The sequence below is a fragment of the Halichoeres trimaculatus genome, unplaced genomic scaffold (genome assembly GCF_033239565.1).
Source record: "Halichoeres trimaculatus isolate MK-OKI-2021-1 unplaced genomic scaffold, fHalTri1.1 fHalTri1_scaffold_17, whole genome shotgun sequence".
Taxonomy (NCBI): Eukaryota; Metazoa; Chordata; class Actinopteri; order Labriformes; family Labridae; genus Halichoeres; species Halichoeres trimaculatus.
In genome coordinates, this window is record NW_027437195.1 from 10202303 (window position 1) to 10214566 (window position 12264).

Sequence of the window (12264 nt, forward strand, 5' to 3'; positions counted from 1 at the left end):
CTTCATTCCTTTTCACCATACAAGCCACAACAACCCAGAGAAATTTGCTTTAAGAAATATTTATTCAATGTTTTTTACTCAAACTGCAGGCTGAAAAAACTTCACACTCTCCCATTCGTCAACAGCTGACCAGTGAATGAGTTTAAATAGATTTAGCATACACACAAAGAAAACATAGAAGAAAGTTTAAACAACATATTTAGGAAAGATAAATAAAACAGAGTATGAAATAATCCAGTTTACATCAAATATGAATACATTCAAAAGACTTGTTCATGTGCTTTCTGGGCCTTAAGTTTCTTTATTCTGTGAGGAAAACAAAAAAGAAAAAAGGACAAAAATAAACTATAACTTTATCAACTAAAGCAGAAATCCAGTCCTAATATAAATGCAGAGAAGTTATTCTGGGGGATGTGTTTTTCTGCAAATGACTTCTTTTTATTGGTTTGTGTGTTTTCCTTTTCTTCACGTCAACGCGGCTGAGGTTGAGACGCTTTGATGTCAGGCACTTTCTGAAATCATGAGGTTTTAATCTGACCAACCTAAATGTCTATTTTTACATTCTGTAAATACTGTACATTATTTTTATCAATCTTTTTGCAGCTCCAATAGCTTTTTTTTTTTTTTTTCAAAGTGGGGGTATTGTGCTTTTTAAGGCTTTATACCGTTGCTCTGGTACCCTCTTAGTAGCTTTACGTGGTTATTTCTATGAAGGAAAAATCTGTATTTTCTCACACTAGTGTTAAAAAAAAAGCCTCTGTCTGAAATACTCTGTTTTGGCTGCTGTCTCTTTAGGGCTTCTTTCTGCAGAAAACTGGAGGTCTGTCAGGAGCTGAGCTATGGGCAGACCTTGGTGTTCGAGGCCCACCGACCCCCAACTTGTATGAACTTATTAGGTGATCCTTATGTGATGATGTCATTAATTCAGCAAGTCTCATGAAGATCTCGTGCTATTATTTTTGAAACAGATCATTTTGAGCAGTTGTAAGAAAGATTCAAGAACTTTGTTAACACATGAAAGTGTAATGGTGTGAACATTTGTACTCATTTAGTACATACATACACCATTGTTACTTCCTACTCCTGTTTTTTTAACTTAGTAAAGCATAGTACCCCCTCTTTAATAGTTTGATATTTTAGGAAATATGCTTTTCACAAACTACCCCAGAAAGCCACATGAAATAAATCAAAATATATGAAGCCAGTTGCTCTCCTAAGTCATACAAGTTGTACAACTTCACACTTTAAACTGTGTCCTTTATACACAAAAGTTCAACTGGAGTGCAATCTCAAAAACTTCTGGGAGTCTATCCAAGGGTTCAGATGAAACCATTAGTTAGTAACAAATGACATCCTGAGACCACTCTTTCTATGTGATGCATCGCTTAATCCTCCAACAACTTGGAGAGTGATTTGTTATTGAGACACAACATCATAGGCTGAGACGACCAGCCACACTGTAATGCATATTTCTATATGTGATAATATGTTGCCCTCACACCAAAGGCAAATTAATTAAAACTTTTGCAAGGTCTTGTGTGACATGTTTGCTAAATGCTATACCGCCTTCGTTTGCTTCTTCACAAGAACTGGAATATCTCAGGAGGTCAGGTTATCTGGTAAGTTGCAAAAACTTTTGTCTGCTATTGGCTGTTCTAGCAAGTAAGCCCCGCCCTTTTCTGGCTTCACCAGGCCACATTGTGAAGTTTAACCTTGTCTAATGACCTCACACCTACGGTGCAGTTGGCATCAGTCGGAGTAAGTTATTCACGCAATTCAGAAAGTAAACAAAAACAATCTGCCATTGGTGCACATGTGAACTTAGCAAGTATTTGCATTTGGTGTGATTGTAACATAAACCAATAACTGGTGATTTTCGGATTGCATTAGTCTGCTTGTCTTCCTTTTTTCTTGGCACAGACTGTTTGCCTTCACATATCTGAAACTAGCTGAGACCCATGTTGATGACATACAGTTATACAGACTGTTATACTTGCTGCAGACAGAAACCAAAACATGTCTGATATCAAAACCGTCCTTTATAGTACAGAAACTTCTGCAGGGAAGAGACACACCTGCTTCAAACAGAATCTTGTACAGTCTATAACCATTTAACTGACTCTAAGAAATTAGTTTAGAAGAAGAAGAAGCTACAAGCAGGAGAGGATGATTGGGGTGACGTTTGTTGAATGATCACTGGGGATCCTCAACACTGAGCTGACCTTTATCATGATAACTGTCATAAAGAACAATATTAATTTTAAAAATCACTTTCATTTCGGTTTGCCTTGGTTTGGTTGAAGAAACAGCTTCCTTAACAGCAGAAGATCACCATATGTGTGGCCCATGGGATGGTAAAATAAAATTCACCAACTTGAGGTGCTTTTCTACTACTTTACTATCCCCCAGGAACTAGAGCCTTTGAGGAATTGTGTGCTTTTCAACTGCAGGGAATTGGGTCTAAATTTGGGTCTAAATTTCCATCTGGGAATTTTAATCTACATCTTGAATCAGCCCTGCCTGGGGGAGGTCCAGGAACTATGGGTAGCAGAGATTAGACAGCAGAGATTAGACTTGTATTTTGCTTGTCAAAGCTGTTTTAAAATCAATCAAAACCATCATATGGTGAATTTTCTCTTTTCTTGCAAGCTTACTGCAATGTAACACACAACTGCACATAATTCAGGCCTGTCTTCACCTGCCTATGCTGTTATCTTTGCTAAATAGCTTTCATTGATGTCATACTGCCCTCAACTGGTAACTGGTCTATAGTGCAATTACCTTTTTTTTCTTCATTCATCACTGGTCTGAATTGCATATTCTTCATAGGACTTAGCAGAAGACAACAGCATGATCCATTTGGTTCCTGGAACTACTGGTCAAAAAGCACCTAAAGACTCAAAGTGTGTTTCCCAAGTGGTTGAACTATTTGATGATTAAGTAAAATAATAGAAACTGAAGATCCTTCACATGAAAAAGCAGGCCTCTAGACTTGAAGAAGAAAGTTTCACCGAAAGCTTCTGTAGGCATATCATTTTCACAGCATACACAGGACCCACACGTATACACTAAGTATCAAAGTGAAGAAAAAGAAGTCGTCTTAGGTCTGAAAATTTCACTAAGACACAATTCATGAGCTTAAAGATTTGAGCATGTTTCAGGCAAAAGAAGGATTCTTTAAAAAATTGCCCAACACATACCCGTTAAATAACTTTTTTATAAATAAGACCATGTTATAGGCCATGAAATACACATATTTACAATAAATGTTTCCCTTCACAAAGTAGCAATAACCTGATCGTTTTATACATCATGGAAATAGACATTTCCTCAAGTGTTAAGGCATATAGTCATTATGCACATGTTTTAAATCAATGATGCACAAACAGATATCAAGAGATGGGGACTACCCATTGCTGTCAAGCTCCATGAAGCCTATATACACTTAAGGGTGGACAAGTTGCAGTTTGTCCCGTTAATCTGAATTCAAAAGTCTATCTGTCACTCCTCAGCCTCCTCAGAATTGGAACTTTTAGTGGGAATCAATATTGTTTTCTTACAAGTTGATTCCACTTTCGCCATCTTGTGTCAACCACAATATCAAACAAGCCTGTTCTGGACAAATCTAAGGCTATTAAAGACTTGTTTTGTTGAAATATCAGCAGGTTAAACAACTGAGAATTGTGTGAATCTTTCACATATTTGACTGATTTAGTTTCCAATGAATCAAACACTTTCCATTGTCCGTTGTCACAGGGCTAAATAGCGAAACACCAGTATCAAAACTGACCTAAAATTAGCAATAAACCAATGAATATTATGTTTCACTGAGATAATCTTTAATAAAAACAACAGCAAAGCAGAAACTTGTAGCTTCCTCCTATATACATCCCCACCTTCAACCCGTTTCAGTAAATAAAAAAAAAACTTTTGTTTTTAGTTAAGAAGATAGTCTGAAAAATAGATTTGAAAAGTCTCCATGCTTTCTCTGCAGCATTTGAAGTCCCAGTGTTGGTAAAATCTGCATCCTTTGAGCCTCCCTTGTTAGCCTCATGCATTTATGTACAAGTCAAACCAGACTGGGTGTTCTTGTTAATTGTACCTGTGAAGGCCAGGGACACAAGCCAGTTTCCCATTGTCTAAGCTGTTTTAAGAGACGCAGGACAGACTCCATGTGGCGATCACATAGCCTCAGATCTGGTTCATCACCACGACAGGTTGGCCTCATCTCCAAATCAGGAAACATTGTGCTGCATTGGCTCTGATCTGAATATTCGAGAACATTAACAGTTCAAGATCTACAGTGTTGTGTAGATGTAGACAAAGATGATGACTACCAAGTTGAGAACGGTCCCAATGATGCCTAACATCGCCAGAATACTCTCCTCCTTACTTTCCTTGTCTTCGATTCCCTTTTCCTCATCACAGTGGAGATTGTTTACCATTTTCCCAGGAAAAGTCTGCAGTTTCCGTCTCAGACCAATCTGGAGCGAGTAGATAAGAGAGGAAAGGGAAAACACAAACCATGTGTTAGTCACTGTAACTGTCTTTGAACAGTGCATGGTGGACTGCGATAATGAAAATGAAATCAAGTTTTAAAATATGTGCTGTGATAAGTAATTGATGTGGCGACTGCAGTTCTCTTCTCTGACCTTATATTTGCATTTGAACCCAGAAAAATATGAAACCAAAATGAAAAACATAAAACTGGATGTAAGTTGTCCAGCAATTTAAGTCCGTGTTTAGAGGCTCTGATGTGATTTATGAATTGAAGAAGAAAAAAATAAGAATTAAGACATAAGTTAGCAACAGTGCTGTCCTCCCATTCTATATATTGAATCTATTTTTTTCTATTCTGATTAATAACTCCTATTTGTATTTCAATTCATTCTTTGTGCAGCTGCCAATATCTTATCATATCTACAGACATTTTCCACATTAACACAGTTGCGAAGCTCTTTCGATGAAAGATCGGTAGAGTTTTTAAGCAGCCTAGCACGCATACAAACTCAAGGTACCGCTTCTCTCTAATGTTTTACCAATAAACCTCTTTAAATCTGTGTTTAAATTAACACTTTATCACCAAAGTATCATACAGAATGCCTGGACTTTTTTTGTTATTTTGGCCGTAAAAGAGTTCAAAATCATGCCTGGAAAGCTTATTCCCTCTTCTTACAGGAACTGTTGTAAATGTAATGCTAGTCCAAATGATTGAAGAGTTATGGTAATGTGAACAGTTTGCATCATGTGTCCCTTTGACTGTAACACTTGGATTCTTATGCAGTACCATAAAACCTTGGATTTCCCTAAATGCTTGTCTTTTGGCTTCTTTGAGGAACCGTTGAATTTTCTTGCTAGCCCAACTGGTCGAGGGGTTGCAATGATTTTAAGAGCACTTGTAAAACGGGAGTGCCAGGACTCTGATGGATTTTAAAAAGTTTTGAGTATATGTGAAAGATTTTTCATCCAAGAGCAATGTTACATCATTTAGATCCTTCAGTGAAATTTATCGTATTCATCTCCTGCATTCAAATGTGGAATAAAGGAAGTTGTAAACACAGGACATAGTCTGTTGTTGAATAGTGTAAACCATCTTAATGACATAAAATGAAAAAAAAAACAGTACATACTCAACTTTTTAGTCAGCTGGCTGCTCACCTTTTTTAATGAGTTGTAATTGGGGCTCTTTAGCAATGGGTGGCATAAAGTCTGTGTGCACACACTTGAATAAATGAGACTGATTTACCCTATTTGTCTCCAAAATTCCTATCTGCTCTGACCGATAATGTTTCAGTACAATTTATAATATTAGCTGGAATTAGTTTTCTCCCCTGCCATTGTTATCAACAAAACTGATATCAGGAGTCTTCTTTAATCAAGAAGAATCCTGAGAGAGCAGCTTAAAAAAGCTGTCACTGGACACAGGCTCTAATTCTCCTACCAACTTTTCCTGTAGCAGCAACATGTATGTTGTGAGACACAAATAACACAGGTAAATAAATGCTTGCAGAAAATACTTTTTTAAGGATTATTTAAGCAGGTGTGGGTTTTTTCCCCTTTGCCTTCTACTTTTTCTTTAAACATTTTCTCAAAAGAAAGTAGAAACCCAGTTAAAACATGACTGAATGATGCAGCAAACTTCCAAAAATGTACACCAACTCTCTTCCTGATGGACAGGCTGGACTTTGGAGGAATAGACTTGGCAGCCAACTGAGGTTGGTAAGTGGAAAAAAGAAAAATCTCTTTCTCGACTCTATCAATTGAGGTATTTCTTCAACTCTGGGACTTTTCAAAAGTGGGTGTATTGATTTGTGTTTCCCAGGATTACAACCTGCTGTATGTTTTGGGGGGTTATTTTTGTTGATGCAGGTGTTTTTTCTTCTTTTGCTTGCAGCTTGTTCACACTGGTGTCCTAACCTCTCTCAGGGTAAAAGTGTGTCTCATGTGGGTCAATGGGTTCTATACGCTAAAAACTAACCATGAAACATGAACGCAAGTGGAGACTAAAAATAAACCCTCTCACAGGGAGATGTCTCTCTAAGTAAAAGCTTAGATGCATATAACCATGTTTTAGCCTTCTAGTAAGTGTGCAAAAAAAAAAATTCCTGAAACACCAACGGCGTCACAAAGTGCTTTAGGCTGGTGTATTCATGAAAGATGACCTGAGTTACAGTTCTTGTGAAAGTCCTTCACGTGGTCTCAGTTGAACCACTGATAAATGCTGAATCAAATACAGTTCAGCATTTGTTTTCGTTTTGTTTTGTTCTGTTTCATGTTGAATTCACCTAAACGAGAACCCATGAGATCGATCTCTTTACTCTGACGATTAATCTGCATTTACAGAGCTGTTTACAGTCAGTGACCTTTTCAGCATCAACTTAACTAAAGCTTTTTTGATGGAGGCTTGTGCCAAAAATGTATGTGAAGAACTGGTAACAGTTCCTAAAACTCCCAGTGTTTATGTCTTATAAAGCGGAAAAAACAAGGGAGATGAAACCAACACAGCTGATCCCAGTTAAATGTCTGATGATGAGTGTCTCTCAGTCATAGAAACACTTTCTATCAACAGCTTTTGTTTATTGATGACCTTTATTTTACTGTAAAAACCCTTCCATGCTCTGAAAGTCAAAGGCCTTTTGTTCAGACCTGAAAGACCTGGCATCCCACACCATGACTCTGAACGATAGCAGAGTCCAATCATCGACATGTATTGTGCTTCGACATACATAAAAACCCCATCAGGCTCTGTTCTTATGTTTAAGTGCGTTCCCCCTTCCTTTGATCTGTCAGTGGGCTGTGACTGCCTCTCCTGGGGAGCACTACACACCGGGCTTCCCCCTACCTGAATGGAGATCTTTGTGTGGTGCGCTGGATGTGCTCTCATGCATGAAGACGTCTGCTCGCTGCTGACATAAACAAGTAGTGAGCAAAAACCACAGGGAGAACTGTGCTAGAGGATATGTGTAGGGAGATGGTTGAAGTGGAAGAGGGCAGAAGTGAAAAATAAAGAATATCACACTATACTGACACTAATATTGCAGAAAAATACAGTTTGAATAACTTCTACTTCAATACTCCCTATTTCATTTATCCAACAATGAGCGAGCTACTTTCAGCCACTGACTGTGTGGACAGCTTGCCTCTATCTCCCCCTTTTGTAAAGAAATGAAGCCAAAATACTGCCTTGATGGTGCAGACCACAGACGGTAGTCTCAGTGATGTCACCTTAATGTTTTTGATTCAGGGTTTTAAAGTGATACTCCGGGATGGAACAAGTTGGGTCCTATCACAAGGTTTAGGGCAGAAATGACCCCTACAGCAGTGTTTTTGTGCAGCAGAAGCCCAGAGCGCTCGCACCAAACACCCCCTCCCTGCTCCTCTGCCTGTTTCCTCTGCACTCAGACGGGGCCATATTTTACTTGACTAAAAAAACAAATAAACGGACTCCCACCTAAAAGTCTGATATCAGTCTGCATTTACGCTTTATTCAGAGAATTTTCAGCGCGTTACTTTCACACAAAAACACCGCTAAATAAGGCTCTAGTTCTCATTTTATCTCTCGTTTTACAACACGATAAGAACTAGAGCCTTATTTAGCTGTGTTTTGTGTGAAAGTAGCGCACTGAAAATTCTCTAAATAAAGCGTGAATGCAGACCGATAGCAGATTTTTTTCGGTGGGAGTCCGTTTATTTGTGTTTTTGGTCAAGTAAAATATGGCCCCGTCTGAGTGCAGAGGAAACCGGCAGAGGAGCAGGGAGGGGGTGTTCGGTCGCCCTGGGCTTCTGCTGCACAAAATCACTGCTGTAGGGGTAATTTCTGCCCTAAACCTTGTGATAGAACCCAACTTGTTCCATCCCGGAGTATCACTTTAAGGGCTGTTGTTGATAGACACCATATTGGAAATGCTGATCTCAATAACCTAGGTTTGTCTGGGGTAGGATGAGGGAAAGAGGCGGGCCTTAAGCCTCTTTATAGTCAACTACTGGTGCGCTCCTGTCAGTTAAGTCAGCCTTGTCCTTGAATGGGCAAAACTAGTAAGTGTTTTACCTTGAAATAATGAGTTTGAAATTATCCACCTGGCATACAGTGTGTGCTGATAGAAAAATTAGTTATTCAAAATCATTTTTAACAAGATCATAAACATGTTTATCTCTGCAGCAAAAGAATAAGCTTTTTTTAATTGGTGTGGTTTCCAGTGTTTCTGCAGCCAGCCTCAAGTGGACTCTGGGAGAACTCCATTTCTTAGCACTCTCAAACAGGCTTCATACTTATGCCAACATAATGCATTTCAGATTTATTCTAGAGCTAAGATAGATCTAGAAGTCACCTGACCTCTGCTTTCCAAAATTCATATTTATTTTGGCAACAAAGCTGTAAGATTCCTCAGGCTGCCAATCATGATGTTATGTCACATTTTTTTTAATATATATATATATATATATATATATTAGTGTTTGAGTTCCATCTGTTATAATGGAGGAGGTGGGCCGTATAACCTATAGCTTGAAAAATTTTGACTTCACTTTAAAGGAGCTGGTGTGCTGTTCATTCTTTACTGTTGACTGTTTTCCAACTATTTTCTTTTTAGGCAATGGCCAAAAGATTCAAATCCCTGTTTGTTTTTCTTTTCTGTTCACGCTGAGTAATCCTTTGCCTCCCCCTAAAACACACTGAGTGTGCACACTATTAACCAATGGACCTAATTAATTATAAACTAACGTCACTAGGATTGTTGAGACGACAGCTTCAACTTTACCAATGACAGAAAGTAATTTTACTTGTTTTAAACTTCTTCTCGAGACTTTTTCTTGTAATGGTAAACACAACATCCTCACTCTGACAAAACCTGAGTGCTGAGGGAACAGCGTAACACTGAGAACAGCTGTGCTGCTTACTGTAAACATGAACGCCTTCCAGTACCTCTGGTGTTTAACAGTGAGTGAGTCGTTATCATTAACCTCCTATAATGACGCTCGCCTTTTGTATACTGTATAATAGACACCAGAGCTGTCATAATGCCTGACAAAGTAGACACAAAAGTCGATGAAATGTATTGACACGTTCAGTAAAAGGATTATTAATCAGGTCAAAATACAGTCCTCAGTATCCTCTTCTCCACCTCTTATTGATTGGTTGTTTGACTGAGCTACTCTGAGGTTCAGAGGATTTACTTATCTCTCTATTGATTCTCAGTGTCACTCAAGTGCTTATTTCCAGCAATTCCGACACTTTAAATCTTAACTTTTCCCTCAGTCTTTAATCATCAGTAGAGGTGTCAATGTCAGGATTTTAATGTCATACGTAGCTTCTCGGCATAACCATTTTATCATTCATAATCAAAAGCATGCCCTCAAGGATTTTCCCTCCTCCAGACAAGCTCACGCCTGGCTCTCCGCGTGTGCATTGACAGCCAGAAGTGTTTCTGAGTGAAAGGAGCGGGCAAGAAGGAGAGAAGGTGAAAAGAGGGCGATGCCATAGTTGGGACAACAAACTACGTACCCTCCCGCTTACACCAAACAGAAACTAACATGCTGAGATCAGATCAGCAGAGAGTGAAACCTTTGCTACTTGAATGACTATGAGCATGTCAATAGATGCTAACAGGGTCTGGCAGGCAGGGTGGCTTTTGGCATTGTTGTGAAATGGAATTAAAGGAAACAGTTCACCACCACTCTGGATGATGCTCAGTCACACATTCAGGTTGACGCCCATTACACTCTGACACACAAAGAGACAGTCTGGTAACATTTGAGTACAGTACACAGAGATGAAAACAGATGAGTGAGAAGAAGGCAGGTTTCTAATTTTATATATATTTCATAGCCTTTACACTTGGTTCTGTGAATAAAGTTAAAGATTTACTTAAGTATAAATACCAGAAGAGCACAAAAACATATCAAATCGTGGGGTGCCTTTTGTTTTTTAGTCAGCCAAAAGCCTTGGCAACCAAGTACAAAAGCATGCAGGAAGTTGGAGATTGAATTGTCAGACTGGCAAGAATAAATTTGACCAAAATAAGAGAAAAAAGGCTTTTTTGTTGCAAAAATTTTGAAAATGAGTGTTGTTTTTAAAAAGTAAACAACCATTAAAAAAAATACTTCTTTTTATTTAAAACTAACTAGCACCTGTAAACAACATGCATTAGGACAACTCCCAGAGTAGAATGTGAATGGAGGTTCCTGGGGGAAAAAAATGCTAACTGTATCTTACAAAAAAAGAAAAAAAGAGCATAAAAAATAAATAAACAAAACAGTTTGAATGCTGTGAAACTTTCAGGGTGTTTATTCAAAGTAAATCAACATTTGAGCAAAGAAAGCTGAACCTGCAAATATCCTCACACTTCTAAAAATTATGTCACCATGCTGAACAAACCCAAAGCTCTCATCATGTTTAAAACAGGTGAAAAAATATAGAAAGTATGTCTGTTTGAATGCTGTTCAATGACAGTGTTACTTTTAGGACCTACCTTACAAAGCATCAGGAATAACATAGCATTGGACATGCTGGAGAGGATAGCCTTCCCGTAGTGCACAGACATCCCTGGCAACTAAGGTGAAAGTGGTCCCCTCTCATCCTTCGGCTGTGGAGAGGCAGAGGATCCAGAGAGTGCTGGCGCGGCTTCCCGGCTTTCCAATTTCAGGGCTCTTGGTGGAAATCGTACCCTGCAGCGCTCCACCTTCTCCTCCCAGAATTTCATCTCACTAGTGGCCAAGTTCTCTCTGCTTTCACTTTCTCCTCCTCAGCTTTGTGAGAGCTGAAACTGTGCTGCCCACCTCCTCGTTCTCTGTCTGCTTTGTTTGCCTCCCCACCTCTGCTTCTCCTCCTCTTCGTATTCTTCTTCTTGTCTGTGTGGAAGAAGGATGTCAAGTTGAAGAATGGAGTTGGATGATGGGCAGATGGGGGTGGGAGGGTAGTAAAGCTTTATCCTATGTGCATGTCCAAACTCCTTTAGTCTTTGTTTCCAGAAGACTTAGCCAAGTAAAAGGAGATTTGAGTCTCCTCTCTTCAGACAAGACATGAACAAAAAGCTCTTTTATAGGAGCTAATCTCCCCTCTCAAACTTTAATACCATGTTGGCTCTAAATCATTTCAAACTGGAATAAATAGCTGGGTGAAAGGCATCCCCTTCTGATGTGGAAGAAGCCTCTTCTTGCTCTACATGCTGTGCAACCCTGACATACCTTTCAGTGCGCTCCAGTGGCTGAGCGTCTGTCTCTAACTATCTGAGCGGAGTTGGACACTGGGCGGCTGTAAGACAGAGCGAGAGAGAGTGAAGAACCCGTCGCCTCACACTCCTCTCGCTGTCGTGGTTGCTTTCGCTCCACAGGCAGGAGGTATCCCCTTCTCCCTCTCTTTCCAGCGCATGTTAATGCAGCCACGGTTGCCTGGCAACCGACTCAGGGGAGTCACACAGAGACTAGCGACGAGAAGCATTTGTGACAGAGGCCACGATGAGGGGTGAGGGTCTCTTCTGGTACATTGTTGTGACAATTTTAGGTGAAGGTGGGAAAATAAACCACTGTCCCACTCCAAGTCATTTTAGGGGGCGTATGTTTGCATATCTGCATTTCTGATTTTGCAATTGTGCACAATATGTTTTTTCTTGCCAAAGAATGGGAAGAAGGACAGCAGATTATACTGTGTGTTTTAAGTAAGAGGGATGAGTGCTTGAACTAGTGTGTTAAAGTATGAAACAACAACAGATTTTTTTAGGCTTCTTAAAATGGTTTAATTCAGTTTCAGTGATCCAAAAACCAATGGAC

The 12264-nt window shown here is 39.3% G+C and overlaps 1 protein-coding gene across 1 annotated transcript; it reads right to left on the reverse strand.

Moving 5' to 3' along the window:
* Positions 1 to 197: 197 nt before the first annotated feature.
* Positions 198 to 11793, reverse strand: tunar (TCL1 upstream neural differentiation-associated RNA). The gene is made up of 2 exons (XM_074692064.1): positions 10968 to 11793; positions 198 to 4484 (listed from the first exon to the last, which is right to left on the reverse strand). The coding sequence occupies exons 1-2, from the start codon at positions 11037 to 11039 to the stop codon at positions 4299 to 4301; spliced, it is 258 nt and encodes an 85-aa protein (XP_074548165.1). The 5' UTR covers positions 11040 to 11793; the 3' UTR covers positions 198 to 4298.
* Positions 11794 to 12264: the final 471 nt, after the last annotated feature.

Bases quoted from the DNA above. Each gene is read 5' to 3' on its own strand.
- tunar (XM_074692064.1), bottom strand. From the start codon at position 11,039: ATGTCTGTGCACTACGGGAAGGCTATCCTCTCCAGCATGTCCAATGCT. The intron at 4,485-10,967 runs GTAGGTCCTAAA...TACTCGCTCCAG, and splicing joins TATTCCTGATGCTTTGTAAG to ATTGGTCTGAGACGGAAACT.